Source organism: Lampetra planeri, chromosome 33 (genome assembly GCF_965212315.1).
Source record: "Lampetra planeri chromosome 33, kcLamPlan1.2.h2, whole genome shotgun sequence".
Taxonomy (NCBI): Eukaryota; Metazoa; Chordata; class Hyperoartia; order Petromyzontiformes; family Petromyzontidae; genus Lampetra; species Lampetra planeri.
This window is the reverse complement of record NC_136139.1, coordinates 6,843,397-6,861,141: the sequence shown is the minus strand read 5'-3', so window position 1 is coordinate 6,861,141 and position 17,745 is coordinate 6,843,397. Positions and strand designations below refer to the sequence as shown.

Below are 17,745 nucleotides of genomic sequence, written 5' to 3'. Positions count from 1 at the left end.
ATGCAATGTTTTAAAAAATCTGGATGTTAAATTTGACCTCTGCTCGATTTTCATAAACTGGATATTTTTTGGACTCATTCCAAAATCAGGATCGCATCCCGAATACGTATCCTGTTGTTTACATTTCCGACATGATTATTTGATCAATAAAGGAAATTGTGCATAGAGTACAGTACAGTATTTACATTTGTAATGCATTTGGCGATTGCTGCAAGGTTGGTGTCGTCATGTGATCAATCAACCACGATGACTCAATCCACTGCTGGATGCAGGCCACCACCCCCTCCCCCCAGGTCATCACTTGTGAATATTACTCAGAATTTCACGATAGCACACGGTTGCAAGTGCGTTGTGGATTGGATATTTCAGTCGTACGACACCAGAGGGCGTCTGGTGCCTCTAGTTTGGGTTCCGTGGCTGGTGGCGATGGGTAATGGAACGATTCTCATCCCTGGCGATATCCCCCTCCCCACCTTTGCATTCAAGCCTTGAATCGTTTTAACATCGTGGACACATTTGGCGGCCTCTTTACGACCGCAGGTAACTTCCAACCCATATCACTTCCAACACGATTGCGTGCCCGGATCTTGTCGGATCTCGGAAGCTTCGCATTTGTTGAGGCTGCATAGTGCATGGAGAGGCGGCCACCGTGCAACACTCATCATTTAAAATTGAATCGACCAAAAATGTAGCAGGACCCTCCTGATAACTATTCTTGAGACTCATTGATGCTCTGCTGCATAGATGGGATTACAGCATAATCACTATCGCAAATTACACAAGTGGTTAATGTACATTATACAACTAGCACAATGAATAAGCAGACACTACTCAATCATATCTGATCGTCCAGGAAAACAAAAAATAAGTATTAAAATAAGTATTTTTTGCAACACTTTTCAACAGCGTCGGTTTCAATACTTACGGTCGCAAAACAAGTTAAACGTAAATTTACAGAATGAGTACCAAGTAAAATGTATCTTAAAGCAGATGTTTATAAATAATAAGAAAAATATATATTCTCCGATTATAGGGCGTATTTAACGCCCCCCCCCCCCCCCCGTAACTTAAAGCAAGTTTGGGGTGCGTCTTATTGTTCGCACCATCTGATAATCCGGAGAGCACCGTAGTTTTATTGGCTTACTCCAACGAATTATATTAATATTACTTTACAATATGCGAGCGTTAACAACAACAAAAACACAAACGCACACAAGTGAGACACGAAACAAACCCAGCAATACAGCGAAAAATAAACACGTGACAAAAACGGAACTTTGTTGTAGGAAATTCCAGCAAGCTTTCGCAAAATAATATATCAACGAAATAACAAAGTACAGACGTTGAACAGTGAAAGCCTCTTCCAACACACACACACACACGTACACACATGAACACATATGAACACACACGTACGTGCGTACACACATGAACACACATGAACACACATGAACACACATGAACACACGTGCGTCCACACGTGGGCCCCCATTCATTCACTCCGCTCCCCACCGTTGTTTGGGAGCTTTGGGGGCTTCGACCGCGGCACCGCTGGAATTTATAGTTCGGTTGCGCGCGCTCGCCGCTCCTGATTGGTCGGCGCCGGGCACGCGCCGCGCCCTTCGGGCCAATGGGAGCGCGCCGGACGCGTCGGGGGGGGGGGCTGTGGGGGATCTGACAGCGCGAAACGACTCGAGGGCGCGGGGACAGCGGCGGTGGCGGCGGCGGTGGACGAGGACGAGGGGAGACGGAGAGAGCGGAGAGAGACGAGGTGAGGGGGGGGGGAGAGACGAGGTGAGGACGAGGTGAGGGGAGGTGAGGGGTGGGGGGTAGAGAGACGAGGTGAGGACGAGGTGAGGGGAGGGGGGTAGAGAGACGAGGTGAGGGGGGAGAGAGACTAGGTGAGGGGAGGTGAAGATATCGGGGGATACGTTACAGAGGTGACGAGGTCGGGGTTAGCAAGGAGAGGTGACGAGGAGAAGGGAGGGTGAGGAAGAGGGAAACGGAGACTGTAGGAGGTTGACGAGGTGAGGACGGGGTTAGGTGGACGAGGTCTGGAGGGAACGCGAAATTGGGTCAGGAGGAAGAGGACAGAGGAGGAGGAAGAGGTGGACAAGGTGAGGAAGATAAATACGAATTTGGAGGCAGTAGATAACAGGGTCCAGAGGACAACGCGAAGAGGTGGAGGGCGAGGTGAGGAGGGCGAGGTGAGGAGGGGGAGGCATTTGAGACGGTGGGCTGCTGTAAAGAGGAGAAGTGCAGGGTTAGGAGAAGAGGGAGGTGGATGAGGTGAGCAGGAGGACAACATAACCTGCACTAGGTAGGGGTGTGGAAGAGCAGGGGAAGGTGAATCACTAAGACTGGTGGAGGAGGAGGGGGAGGACCAAGAGGACGAGGTTTGAGAAGGAATTAGAGGAGAAAGTGGACGGGGTTAGGGGTCTGCAGGAGGGAGGAGCACCTCCGGTTGAGCGGTGTTGCCTACCCACGGTGCGAAAGAATTTCAACGTAAATACATCGTTTGGAGGGCGAATTTGAAGTAGTCGGTTGAGCTGGAGGACAGAGGGTCGGGAAGGAAAGAAGAAGTGACCGGAGGGAAAGGTTTGGGAGAATACTGGGTCGGGAGGAGGACAACAGAAGGAGTTAGAAATAGGACACGAGCCAGAGGACGGTGCTGGAAGGAGCGCAGCGTGAGTGGAGGACCGCGAGGGCCATCGCTGGAGGCATCTTCCACCTTCCCCCTCAGCCATGGTGGACGTTCTCAGCCCTTCCACCACGCGCAAGCCGAGCGGCGTCTCCACCCACTTCCCTGGGGTCTCCAATGGCCCTGGTGATGCTTACTGCCGTCCCGCTGCAGCCCGACCCCAGGAGAAGGCTGAAGGTGCAGTGGAGGATAACGAGGAGGAGGCGGCTCCGAGGGTACCAGGGGGGCCGAGGTTTTCGGGGCCCCGCTCGGGCTCCATGGAGTCGGGCTCCGTGGAGTCGGGCTCTTCCCCGCTGCTGCACATCGACCTCTACAACTTCGATTCGCCCCGCGCCGAGGGGTCGCGCTACGTGCTCACGAGTCCGCGCTCGCTCGAGTCGTGTGCGCGCTGCGGGATACGGCCCGTCGAGCTGCTGTCACGGCCCCTCGCCGACTTTGCGGCACCCGGCCCCGCTGACTCGCCTCCCGGTGCTGCCAGCAGTGACCGGGAATCCAACTCGACCACGGATCTCGGTGGCCTCGGCCGTGACAGCGAGGAGGCGCGTGCGGCTCACGCCGCGTTCGAGCGGGAGAGGAGGCGCAAGCTGCGCCGCTGCCGTGATGAGAGGGAGCGGATTGTGCTGGAGGAGCGCGAAAAACGCAGGGAAGCGCAACAGCAAAATCATCAGCAGAAGCGAGGAGGAAGCGTGGACCCCTTGCCATCCAGGCTGGCGGGCACCGGGCTACGACCCTTGGGGATTCCTCACCAGAGCCGCTCCCTGGAGACGGTGCGTGCTTCGCTGCCCCTGCCCGGTCATCGGACCCCGGTCGCACTCAGCGATGGCTGCAGCCTGGATGACAGCAGCGGGAGCCACGACACGGTGAGCGACCCCCTGGGAAAGACGCGGCCCCGGCAACGCCCGCAGCTGCTGGGCGCCGCTTCCCGGCCACCGCTCCCACGCCGGGCCCACGACGATCTCCCGTGCCCCGGAGGCCGCACCTCGGGCCCGCGCTGCACATTTACGGGCAAGAGCCTGAGCCTGGGGGACTTGAGCCAGGACCCCGGCACCGCGGCGCAGCTGCAGCAGCTGACGCGCGCGGCGGGAGCCGCGGGAGCCGGCGCCGGGACGGGCCCCAGGAAGCGGGCGCGGGCGGCCGAGCGCGGCTTGGAGCTGCCGAGCCGGGACCTGAAGATCGCGGCTCTGATGTTGGCGCGGCATCGCGAGGAGACGCTCACGGCCGAGCAACGGCGCGACGCGCACCTGCGCTGGGCGGACGCGCGGCGCGCGGAGGAGGAGCGCCGCGTGCTGGACGAGCGCGAGCGCGGCCGCGCCCTGGCGCGGCGCTTGCGGGAACGGGAGCCTCCGCCGTCGGAGCCGCCGCCGCTGCCGCCCCCCCGAGCCGGCGCCGCGGCCGACGCCGCCACGGCGGCGGACGGGCGGGACCCGGAGCGCCAGCAGCAGAATCTGCGCGAGCGTCTGTCGCTGGCCGAGCGCAAGCGGCTGGAGGCCAAGGAGCAGCGGCGCGGCGAGAGGCGGCTCTCCAATGAGCGGGAGCGCGAGCGGCACCTGCGCACGCAGCGGGAGCTCGCGCGGGAGGAGGACGCGGGCGAGGCTCGGCTGCGCGAGGCGCTCGACGCGAGGCTGCGCGCGTCGCAGCGGCGGCGCGACGAGGAGGAGACGCGGCGCCTGCGGGAGCTGCAGCTGCGGGCGGACCGGGACGGGCAGCGGCTGCGGCGGGCGCGCGCCGCGGCCGAGCGCCTCGACGAGGACATGCGCTCCCGGCGGGAGGCCCTGGCCGCCGAGGCCGAGCGGCGGCTGCGGCAGGCGGCGCTGGCGGCCGGGGAGGGCGCCCAGCGGCGCGCGGAGAGGGCGGCGCGGGAGCGGGCGGAGAAGGAGCGGGCGCACGGAGAGGCGACGAGGCGCGCCGTGCTCGAGGAGGAGAACCGCCGGCGGGAGAGGCTGGCGCGCCTCCGCGAGAAGGAGGAGAGGGGAGAGCGAGCGGCGCGGCGGCGCGACGCCAGGCTGGAGGAGTCGCGCTCCGTGGCGAGGGCCTCGTTCGAGGTGCGGGAGAAAGTGCGGGAGGCGACGCAGACGCGATCCTTTGACAAGATGGTGCGGGAGGCTGAGCTCCAGCTGCGCCTGCTCTAGGTGGCGCGGGGTTAGGGCTGAGGGTCGTCGTGTTGGTCAGTTACTTCGTCCTTGCTGGACGATTTGATATCGGTCAGTGTTGGGCCGATGATTGCCCTCGGCGTCACTATATTGTGTGGACCATTAGTTCATTCTGTTCTTCATGCAGTATGCGTCCTATAGTGGACATGCATTCAGTTGTGCCCCATTGGACATGTTGCATGGGGGTCAAGTTTTGGACACTGATAGAACAACACTGACTTAATGACTAACCTTGGCTCAATGCAATGTTTATATCCTGTTAATAATAATACTAATCATTCGATAATGCAGTCCATTGTCTAACCAGATGTGTGCAATCCGGTTGACACAACAAACCTTTCTTTACCTGGGGAAAAAACAATTTACAAAATAACACATACCTGTCAACCGTACGGTTTATCCGTATTCGTTTCAATACGGGAAAATGTTTGTCTATTTGTTTGTGTTTCCCCCTTGTGATGGGACTTTGTAGGATGAACGCTGAGATTTATAAGGGTATGAGGTGACCAATAAGGTCTGAATTGGTCTGTAATAAGGTCGGCACTGATAAGGGGTCGACAGGTATGAATTAACAAGGCATAGGTCCAAATGGAATATGAATATACAATATATGTTATTACAACCGTTAACAGGTGACAATTATATTATAGCACGTTAATGTCTCAGCATTTAAAAAATGCAACAAAAATTTTCAACATTAAGAAAAGCACTTGATGAACATAAACAACTCACGACAATAAGCATGTGCATATGGACACAAATGCAGGACTGTTTTCACTGTAATAAAACTTAGATTTAGCCGCATGCTTTCCAGGTCAGGAATTCTGAATTGCAATAGGTCAGCATGACAGATTTGGAACGAGCTGCACCCATCTTAGCGCTCAGCAGCGTACCCTAGCCATGTGTACGCACAGTGCATATGGGATCTTCAAGACAGATGAGGATGACAATAAGGGATTCATTTCAGCCGGGTCTGCCTGTACCAGCGACCAGGAAAATATTTCCGCAACCCAGAGCGCCTTATCCAGTATATTCTCTTCGCTATAGCTGTGGCTGTTGGTCACGTGCCTGTCTGCCAGTGACATAGAAAACAGTCAGAAATTAAGCCCTGACTAAAAGCCTCCGCACATGTTACTCGACACCCTTGTCAAAGACCCATTCCGTCACGCGAGACAAAATCCCATAAAGCTCACATTTAGCCCTTGGCTTAATGGCTGTGATTGAGGGATTTACGATTTTTGGTGTCGTGTTGTCCTAATAGCTCAGGAGTAGGTAATCCGTGTTCTTGATGATGCTGTGTGGATTGGTAGGGAAGCTTAACCATGCAAAAGCACGCGGATTGTACATTGTATTTATTCACAACAAAATACAGGTATGCATATTCCTCAGGCCGCATTTATATCCACCGTACGTTGCTTTGCTTTGGATGGAAAACAAATTCTGGAGCTGATTTTATTATTTATGGTCTGACTGATCAATTCCTGTCTGAATTCGCTAATATTCACGTACAACCCTGTTGGCAAGTCGCTTGGATAAGGGCTTCTCCACGCCATGTGAATCGTGGGGGGTGGGGGGGTTATTTGACTCTGCTTCACCATGCTGGTCAGTGCGGGTTGGTGAAGCAGAGCAGACATGGAGCATTGTACAGGGTGGTCCAAATGTGTTCTGACACCCACATTAATTTACCACTGAAATGTTTTTCTTATGCGTGTTTATTTCTGTTTTAAATAAAGTCTTACTTAAAAATATGACGTTTTACATAATGAAATGTGGATGACGAGACATCTGGACCACCATGTGTACAGTACTCTGACGGATTTTGATGCACTTGCCCGCCTCTGAAAACAAATTCACTTAAAACCTTCAACATTAAAATATATATCTTTTAGAACTGAGACATTTTATATTGTGTTACGCAATTTAGAATTTTAGTGAAGTTATCGATTATGTGGTATGCAAAACAAATGTTCACCAATACCTTGTATGCAGGATGGACACACCCCATCATCGCAAACTACAAATCCAGATCCAAAGTTACAAATACATTCATCTGGGGGGGACATTGCGTTTTCTTGAATCCTAAAGTTCGAGCAAAACACTTGGCCAGCGCCGTCACGTTTTGAATCGTTTTTGCCTTTTGTCTCCTTTTGCCGTAAATTCTCAAGCACATTTCACCAGCATTCCAACAGGCAATAGAAAGCAGCCGTGTCGGGTCTCTACGCAACACACTGCTCCCCATAAAACCGGCGTTGCCATGGTATTTTCAAACAAAACTTTAAAACGGTTGGCAGTGGTGTGCAGTGAGAGTATACTTTCGTGTGTGTGTGTAATTGTGCGTACGTGTGCATATGTCGCATACAGTTGTTTAGTCTCGAACGACTAATCTTAGACTGTCAGCAACTAAAGGTCAACAGCAGTTGATAGCGGATCGACGATTGATCGCTAACTCGGTGTGTTGTGTATTGAAAACAATAATTCCATGCAATCAAATCTCTTCATTAAAAGTAGCCAAATTTAAGGAGGAAATGTTAACGCTTCATTCTACTATCCATAAATGTGAAATTACAAAAATGTGTAAAGGAATTGGCTTAACATTCCAAGAAGGACCCTCCTGAGGTTTTCCTGTTTAAACATCTCAAATTATTTTCTGTACGTAATAACAAGTTGGTAGTCTTTTAACTGGAAGCTACAGCACAGATGCAGTTTTATATTGAACCTAAACGGTTATTGAATATTTAACGTGTGTGCATTGTTAAATGCTGTGGTGTGGTTTTACATTGTGTATTCGTGCACATAGCAGTGGGCAACCAAAAGGTTTGGAGATCTTAAAAACGTAAAACCACACGGACCGAATATTAGCAGGTTTTTTTAATGCTCTAACTTGTGTTTAACAGTCAAAATGTAAATGAAACGACTGAAACCAGTGGTTTAGTTGTATTTTTGGTAGCTACACCACTGGCTGAAACGCATCACCTTGCCGATTTGACCTGTTGGTGATAAAGACATTGGTGCGTTTTCTCTACTAATTTGACAAAGTAACTTTGTGATTACGAACAAGTCACAAAGTGTCAATTATTGGGAAGTGCTTATTTGCAATGGTGGACAAATATATATGGTGGAAATTTAACATTCCAATGGCAGGGACCAGTCTCGCCTAGGATGACCCCTGTTTTCTTTAAATTATCCGTTGTAAATTTGTATGCAGGTTGAATTTATTTCACACCATCAGTAGTCAACCGTTTGGAGGAAAGACAAGAAACGGAACACAAAAAGCAGTTTTAAATAAATTAGTTTTCAATTTAGATGTAAAATTGCATAGCTCCAGTGAAGAGCATTCCAGACGGCCGCAGAAGTGCATCTGAAATCACGCAACCAATGGTGTAATTTTAATTTATATAGCATCTAGAGTCTACAACAGCTTCTCCAGAACACTGTACATAGCAACTGTACAACAAACATGAAACTCAAACAAATATTGAAAAAAAGTTAAATAAATATCACTAAAAAAACACGAGTTGGCAAATTGAGCATCGCCAAGACAGACCGTGCACAGGCCGCCTGAACCACCACAACCTCGTACACCAATGGGCATTGTAACGATGGGTGGATGCAACAACATTTCAAATTGTTATGCAAATTGGGTGGACATAAAACAGGGGGGAAAGGAAACAGTGGCGATGATGAAGAGGAAGGTCTTCGTCGAGCAATCCACTGCTACGTGTGAAGGCTTGCCACACCATGTCGGTCATAGAGGTTTTTTTTACCATATTTCAACAAGCTGGTCATTGTGGGTTGGTGAAGTGGATGACCAAGTGGTAGGACCAGTTAAATTCAAAGTCAGATTGGGTTCACAGTGCAGGGCACTAACAACTGGGGTGCCACTTCACCAATCATATAATGTTAGACATATATTATTTATTGTCTCTAAACCTTTTGAGCGCCCTGCTAAAATAACGAAGTATCGACGAGATCTTTTTTATGGAGTTTGTTGAATATAAAGTTTGCCAAATAGGTATGTCAACGCTTAAACCACTTATATGTTCTTTTCAAAATGAAGTTTTTTTTGGTGAAAATATCCACACACTGTATATTGTACCCTCTTCAAAGTTGAGGTATGCTCAGGACTTTTTTTTGTTTCGCTTGTGGTTTGTGCAATGATGATACGCTTTTCACACTTGTGTCGTAGTGGCAGAAAGCCCCACGGAGTAGAAATCTACGGTATCGACCGTGTGTAGATGTTGTTTTCTGAAATAAATCCAACTACGTCCAAATTACCCGTAATGTGCTGGATCTCGTCACAATTCGTGAAGCTCAACCTGGTTCGTAGTTGGATGGGTGACCAACATCAGGGCATGGCGGGTGTTGTAGGGTGGGGATGCGAGGTGTGGCCAGTAATGACTGCGCTGAGTTTCACCCCCTCGTATGTATGGTGAGTTTCCGCTCACATGAAGCCAATCACATTAATGGAATGAGACAAACATCCCAATATAGCGGGACCTTTTTTTAAGAGTCTTGGGAATCGGTAAGGCTATTCTTGTTAAGTAGCATTTTATCACTGTTACTTTACACGTTGGACACATTGTGAACCAGTTTAATCAAATTTGTGTTATGGTTATATACACTTGCAGGTTATTTTTAAAATAAATTGTGTGCAATGCATGGTGTTTGGTGGATCAGTGTGGCATGTAGTGTTCTATTGGTCATCGCATTTCAGTTTCCACCCTTTCAAACAGTATTTGTTTTAAATAAAAAACACTGAATAAATAGAGTTATTACACTGACAAAAGTGACGAGTTTTATTTTGCTGGAATGGCATTAACAGAGGAGATGGAGCATTGAAATCAGTTCATGTGCACGTGCAATGAGGATTGCTACATTGCAGGATTTGGGAGAGATGGCGTTGGATTGTAGAGACCTCCATCCAGGAGTGGATTGGCTACGAGTGATCATGATATAGAGAATGGGAAAATATACTGAAGTTGGCAATGATGGTGGTGGTGTCGATCATTATGATGGCAATGATAGTGATGATGGTGGCGCTGGTGGTGGTATTGTTGATGGTGATGATAAGGATGATAGTGATGATACTGGTGGTGATGGTGGTGATACTTGTGTCAGTATATGGTGATGAGCACACCCTGGCATTGATTGCTGTACACATTGGCGGAAACAACTGTATTCTACCAATTGTCAGAAGAAAACCAAACCAGCAAAAAACAGCATCTGCTTGCCAATTTTTTTTCTTCCAAAAACGTCAGCGTTACCTCTGTCACCATCACACAAATCAGGCCAGCAATCTATCATCTGTACCCTCGTGTGTCATCGCTGTGTGGATTGTGTATATGTCCTCTCTTGAGTGTGCTTGCCGTTCAATGTTTATTTTTTCCTCTCGCGAGTTCTTAAGAGGCCGCCCCCCCCCCTATTCTCACCGTAGCTCAACTTCGTCATTCTCTGGGGGCCCTGGGAGACAAGTCGCCACTTGCCTGGACAGTCACGAGTGCCCCTCGGTGGCCTGTGGATCGCGGTGAAATTTGGGAACATTTGGATGTACCCCTTGCGTGATTTTCAGTAGGCAGCGTAAACCCTTGCTGCATTCTGCAACTGTTTACGTGGCTTTTGTGCGGCAACAAGGCTGAGAATGAATTGGTTAAACACACCAACAAGTTGGGCCCTCCTTGGAAATACTATTGAGTGATATCACACACATTTGTTGCGGGTTTTTTCAAAACTAGAGACACCTTGTTTGAGGTCAGGCAAATTTTATTGGATTTTTTTGTAGATATATGAACAATCACCTTCCTGAATAAACAACTTCATCGTTTATTAAGTTGCATTTAGAAATATATTATTTATCCGGAAAATTCCAGTATTAATATTCATTTACCGGAGGGTCCCGAAATTGGGATGTTCGGCCAAAATTGTGGCTATTGATGGCTTTACTTTATGATGATTCCTAACAATAATGAATCCGGAATACATTGATCTCATTTTCCTGCTGTTGTCTAATACAGCTACAATTTTTTACACTTTTCAGTTTGCACCTAAAACAAGGTTGCGTGCATTATACACCCAATGTGCCGATAGCGCGTAACATGCAAGGCATGGTGGGAGAACCGATCCAGTGGTCACAATCACGCCTTGTACTCTGGAGAAATTGACGCTATTGCATTGAGAAACACGCATCGTGCTGCAACGGCAGGCAGGTTGGGCATCGTGCGTCCCAGTCTTCAAAACTTTTCTTGTTCAATGTCGCAGGGTCCGCCAAGACGCTCTCCCGCACCCTTTGAGCTGTGCAGTGTTTGCGGTCGCCCATCACGGTTCTCTACACTGGCGCTCGCAAACAATGCGTGTGATTATAATGTCAAGTGTTCGTGTGTTGAAGCCCCAAACACTGTTTATGGGTGACGGTGGCTTGCGAGTCGTAGCAAGTTCATTGGGCCGGCATTCCAGATAAGCCGGGATTTACTGCCGGGCGTGACTGCAGTGGCAATTGATTTGGTGTCCAATCCAAGTGTGGGCCTCGCATACAGTAGCTGGTTCTACGGTATGATCACCAATGGTGCTTATTAGTTTAATTGATTTACAGCACTTTGCCAATCCATAGCTGGATGAAGGTTATCCCCATGCTGTGTCGGTCGAGGGCATGGGGGGGATTGTTTGACCATACTTCATGAACCGTGTTGCCTAGGGATCGGTTCAGGTGTCACTCGCCACTGATATTATCCGTGGCCGGAAATCAAACGCAGACCGTTTTGAAGTGGCACGTCTCGTAACAACCAATGTTTATTTGTCGCACGGAAAATCCTGTTTAGCCAGTTACCCAGCTAGTTTGCAAGGAAGATCCGCGGTGCATCAGCAGCACAGAACAAAAGCAACAACGTCAAAGTGATCCGTACGGAGGAACAGGAGAGCATCGGAACAACGCATCGAAGGTACAAGTAACCAATTATTATATAACAAACAAAAACTATTAGCGATGCTGTAATAACACATTTATATTAGCAATTTAAACATGCATATTGCACCAAAAGAAAGGGCGAGGGAGGTAATGAAGGGTGGGGGAGAGGAGGTGACCGCGAGGTGAAGCGAACACGATCGGGCTTAATAATCCAACACCATCACGGGAACGCGACGAGTGAAACAGCAAGCGGGTTGCCTTCGGGTGAATCGGTCGATCCGTGTGCATTGTGAGCCAGGCTAGGAGTGAGTTTAAATGGTGGAGGCGGGAGGGAGCCGAGTATCAGCTGAAAAGGCGAGGGCATTCCAATAACGTGGGGACGCATGCAAAAAAAACACTTAAGTCGTGGCCACGTCTCGAATGAAGTCATGGGCATAGGTTCCGCAGCCATGCACTCAAATCGACTCGGCGACGCTCGTCTGAGTTTATAGAGGACATTGTCACACATTGGTTTATTGACTCTGCGTTGTGCCCACACAGAACAAGGTCGTTTTCTTCCAAAACGTGGATATATTGGGTACAGCAGATGCCTCCAACTTGTATAAATACCTTACCTTGGTTGTGAACTTGGAGTTAATTTAGATTTTTTTTCAAATCGCCTTGAACATAGCTTTGTATATCGGTGTGATTTCGGGAGCTAAGCGGTGTTGGTCCCGGTTAGTACGTGGATGGGAACATGCCTGGGAAATTCCACGTTTCGTCGGTTTGAGCCGCAAAGTCGGCCAGCAGGTAGCAGTACAGCAACTCTGATGAAGGTATCTGCGTGGAATTGAGGTCTCTCTCGAGACTCCCTTTGAAAAATGAAAAATAGGTCGACCTGAATCGGCTATCGTGTTTAAATAACGGGTTATCAGTCATTCAATTGGCCATGCGTCTGATGTATCTGTGCGGTGGCTTTTCTCGGGCTATCTCCGATTTCGATTTAAAGCTTTCGTGACTGCAGGGATTCATATTCTTGGATCTTTCGGTAAAGTCACGTAGAAGGGAAATGATAAAATAATAAAAATAAAACAATACAATTCTCACGACGTTTTGGCCAAGCTAAGCCGTGTTCATTAGGACGCTGTCTTTCCGACAGCTCTGTTCTTCACCTGAGGACGGCTGCTTGTGTTGTGGCCGAAATGTTAAAATTGTATTATGTTTTATTTTATTATTTTGTCATTTCCCTTCTACGTGACTTTACCGAAAGATCCAAGAATATCTCCAATTTCCTTTCACACGAAGCCACACTCACTGATGGAATTGACCAAACATCCCAAAGCAGAGCCCTCCCAAAAAAAGAGTCGGTGTTGCTTTCCTGGTACACGTTTATTTAAGCTGTTTGAACCCAGAACACCCTGTAACGTGGAAACCATGTCGAAATGTAAGTTTTTGAAAAAGGCACAGCAGTTTTCCTGCCGCTGGCAATATCAATAATTGTAGCAATGCAGTGTATGGTAGATTAACACGTCGGCTTTCGCGACAGATATCAAAAACAAATGGTATTTTTTGGGATTAGATCGCGTAAATATGAATGCGTCGATGAAGCTGGTTGCAATCACCCGTGAAATGTTGCGGGTTTACTCTCCAACACACCGGTGTGGTGAATAAGTAAATAATTGGCACGTTTTAATGACGTGACAACCCTTATTAATTGGCTGTGTCGGGTGGTGGCGGTTTTTTTAATGTTTACGCGATCTAACTAAAAAAACCTTTATTATGTACAGTACGATAGATTATTTTGACATGATGGTGAATATGTAGCGCCTTTAGTGGCTGTTGGGGTGACGTGAGCTCATTGAAAACCATCGTTAATTTAAACATTCGTCATTTATAAACTACAACCACCATTAATCATCCAGGCCATCATCATCATCTATAAATCACAACCACCATATACACTCCAGCATTCTAAATTGTTGCGTGGTTGTGGTGGCGTGACGTGGTCTAAATTCATGTTCGTTGTATCGCACGCTACTGAATCAGAATATTTATTTATACTGGAGAAATCCGATGAGCGACAAAGCTCTTTTGCAGACTTCCAGTAGCTTCCACAGATGTCCAGTGGAGCCTCAGGTGAACCCGGCAATAAAGTAGCAGGCGAAGGCGGTGGAACACGACACACGCACACAGACCGTCTTGCCCACACAACACAAAACACGGAGCTTTAACTCAAAAGTAGCTGTGGGGAAGGAACCATTCGAAGAGGACTTTCAAATTCAGTACCACACATTACAAGAAGACAACGATTCCCCTGGATAGCATTGAACAGGGGGCAAGTGCTGTTAGCGATCGCCTATGAAGGTCGGCACGGCACACGAGGAGGTGGAGTGCCAGCACCACGCCCGGCCGCCTTTGTCTCTCTAGTAGCGATGTGTATATGCTGCGCCGGGTACTGATTTGAGACCGGGTCAACCACAGATTAACACACCTCAGGAAGAAGTCCATGCAGTCCGGCAGTGGATGGAACATGACTCATCCAGCAGTAGATACATGTCTCATCCAGCAGTAGATACCACATGTCTCATCCAGCAGTAGATATAACATGGCTCGTGATGATTATTTATTTCAGCCAGTACAGTCCTGAGCGCTGTTCCGTAGATTATTGTGGCATCCAGCCATATAAACTTCGCCTTGTTGTCCTCGGGATACTTTGATGTGTGCTGCTGTGTGCATATAGGATACAGGAATATTGGGTACAGTGATACAGGAATACTACAGGTAGGCGTACCTTGTTCTATCGTGGTAGTTACCTTACACCGGTAATCCTTACTCCAAAGCCAGCCTAGCAAGGTTCCGTGAAATATCGAGTGAGAAATGAAGCCCTGCTAATGTGGACACGCCAATTGTGGTCCAGTCTATGACAGTGGTCTTCATTGCAAGGCCCGCGGGCCCCTGGTGGCCTTTAGTTCAAGTTCATTGATTAGGTATAGCCTTGTGGAGCCATTCAGCTCTTGAATCGGGTGCAACTGCAACAAACAATACAAAAACATGAACAAGAATACATCTTATAGTGACTATGTGCAAACAGAAAATCCCAGAAAAGACAGAAAAATATGACAGAAAAATCACCATACACCAACACTGTGCAAAAATCCCAGTGGAATGCAAGTCAAACAACAACAACAACCACAAGACAACTTAGATTAGGCCATCAGTCTATCTCTGTACTACAACACACAAACATGGCCAAACCAAAAAACTTTTCGAAAATCACCAAATATAAAGCCATAAAAGCAATGAAACGGTGGTCAGAGTTCAAAGCGGCTTCTTCTGAACGTTCAACTTCATCCAGCGGTTGTTTTTGTAGGACGCCTCCTCCAGCACCTTTGAAGTTGCTTACTCAAGAACCGTGGCCTTTAAAATGCATTGTATGGTGAAGCTCAATGGATCTCAATAGACGCGCTACTGGGGGGGGTCTGGCTGCGTGAGATTTCTTGAATATGGTTAGGAAGTTTTGTGATCGGTATATACTGGAGTTCAAACGAATACTGGTGTGTCCTGGTACTCATTTAATGCTGAGTCGACCTAGGGTTGAACTGGTGTTTATGGTACGACTAGGGATAGAGACTACTGCATACGCTAGACTGGGGTTGGCGGATCACGCGAGGAAGGGAGTATGGGATCATCCATTAAGGACACCGTGATTATGATGAGCAACGAGTTTGATGCCTCTGAGGGGCAGTAAAGAAAGTAGGATTCTGAATTATTGCTGTGGGTGAGGTTCTTTATACAACCAGAAAAGCCTCCGAGTCAATACTCATTCAGGAGGATCCTGCTCCAATGAGATAGTTTTGATAAATAGCACGAGGATATTTTCGTGGGGCATGGGAGGAAATCATAGCACCAGGAAAACCAACACGCATACGAGGGGGGAACATTCAAATTATCCATACAGATAACCTGTTGATGATGATATGTTCGTAACCATACGATAATTCATGAGCATCACCATAATGATGATGCAGTTTATGATGATGAATCTGTTGACGATGATAATGTAGATTGTGATGTAGCAGCTGCTGCTGATAACGACGAAGACTTAAATGTAGCCGACGCAGCTTTGCGATGCAGATGATTTCTGTCTTGTGATTACCCAGTGTGGGATGTGGATGATCAATCAAGACGCAGTTTGGCATGATGACGTTTATTGGCATACAGCTGATGCAGCTTGCGATGACGATAACGATGCAGCTGATGAAGATAAGAGGGAACGTGGGGAGTGTATGAGAGGGTGAGGTTACTGTTTAAACACCAAAGTGAACTCACGCCGTCCCAACAATGACATCGGCGTCATTCGCAACCTAAATCAACCAACGGCGCGTGACTGTTTCTCTTTGTGTGTTTCATGCGTAAACATCGCCGCTAGGGAGACAAATGAGGCCGGGCGTGGTGCTGGCCACCCGACCCCCTCGTGTGCCGTGCCGGCTTTCATATGCGCTTACTCTTAGGTTTTTCCGGTAAAGTCACGTAGATAAAAAATAAATAATAAAAATAATAAAAAATACTAATATAACTAAAATAATAAATCACTACCAAAAAAACCTAAGAGTATGAATCTTTGCAGTCACGAAAGCTTCAAATCTAGAATTCATAGGTGCTACTCGCTAACAGCACGTGTCCCAAAGGCTAAACGGCGGCGGGTGTCTTTGGTCATATAGGGGAGCAGTGGTGTATGTAGTGGTTAGAGCTCGATTCCCACTCACGGCCAGTATCGATGACGAATGTGAACCGGTCCTGGGCATCCCCTAGGGCGACTCAGCCTTAAACGTCTACGTGGTGCGGTGTGTAAACGTTACCACTTGGGGAGACACCATTTCCCCATGCGCCGTGGTGGCATTAACAGATGCGAACAGCTTTTTCCCCGACAGTATAATGCGGCTATCGAGAAATCCTCGTTCTGTTTATGCACCGGAGTGTTTGAATGTGTGTAGGCATGCATGCACACACTCTCTTATAATAAAACAGTAACCCACACACTCTGGTCACTGCTTCTCACCGGTCGTGTGGACTGCGACGAGAGATGTGGGGAGCGGACAAGATTGCCTTGGGCTGCACTGCCCCCTGCCGCCACACAGCGGAGCACAGTCGATAACGCACCCCGGGCGTGCGAAACGGGCCACTCATCCGAGCACTATCCAGGCTCAACGCATGTTTAGCTTCAGAGATCTGACAGATTCTTCGGTTTCCTCCCACAGCAAATCCCCCCCCCTCCCCACCGCAATCTAACGGTGATTAGCCAAACCATCCCAATGCTGACAAATTACATGTGCATTACTCAATTGGCACTTGGCAAACATCACCTCCCAACTGAGAAAACATGGCAAGATCCCTCCTGAAAGAGCTCGACGATTTGGTGAAAGGTGTACTAAAGGTATGTGCAGAATAAAATCAAGTGGGGAGAAATCATGTATTGGCATTATGTTCACGATTTCCAAAGTGCGTCTGTCTTAAGGAGTGTTTAAATTAGAGAAGTCTGTCCTCTGATGTAGGTCAATCAGTTTCAAAGACAATGCACATATCAGAGCATGATTTGTTTGCATGTTCACCACAAGTACGTGTGGTGAATGCAGACTTGATTCCTTGCAAAATGTATCTATTTGGTGTTTGAACATCTTAACACGACTGTTTTATTGCCAGAAAAGGGTAAAACCTATTCTCATTTTTAAATCCTTTATATTAAGTTCGCTTGCTTGCTTGCGCGCTTACGACCGTGCAAATCTTTCGGTCGTTTTTTAACCCACTTCCCGTGATCCAATCGAGCTGACATTTTCCACACAGACTCGCTGTGCGTGACAATTAATTTTCGTGAAAAAAAAATTGCAAAATTTTACACTTTTTAGGAATTTTTTTTTATATTTACCAATTTCTTAATGCTGCCAGGCAATCATCTGACCCATAGGTGGCACCCATCTCAAGCCAGAGGACGAGAGGACTCTAGCCGCCACGCATATAAA

The 17,745-nt window shown here is 48.2% G+C and overlaps 1 protein-coding gene across 1 annotated transcript; it reads left to right on the top strand.

Annotated features, from left to right (window-relative positions):
- Nucleotides 1-1,936: 1,936 nt before the first annotated feature.
- On the top strand, nt 1,937-9,637 carry CCDC177 (coiled-coil domain containing 177). The gene has a single exon (XM_078610354.1). It carries the CDS (start codon nt 2,746-2,748, stop codon nt 4,828-4,830), a length of 2,085 nt encoding a protein of 694 aa, XP_078466480.1. The 5' UTR covers nt 1,937-2,745; the 3' UTR covers nt 4,831-9,637.
- The last annotated feature ends 8,108 nt before the right edge of the window (nt 9,638-17,745 follow it).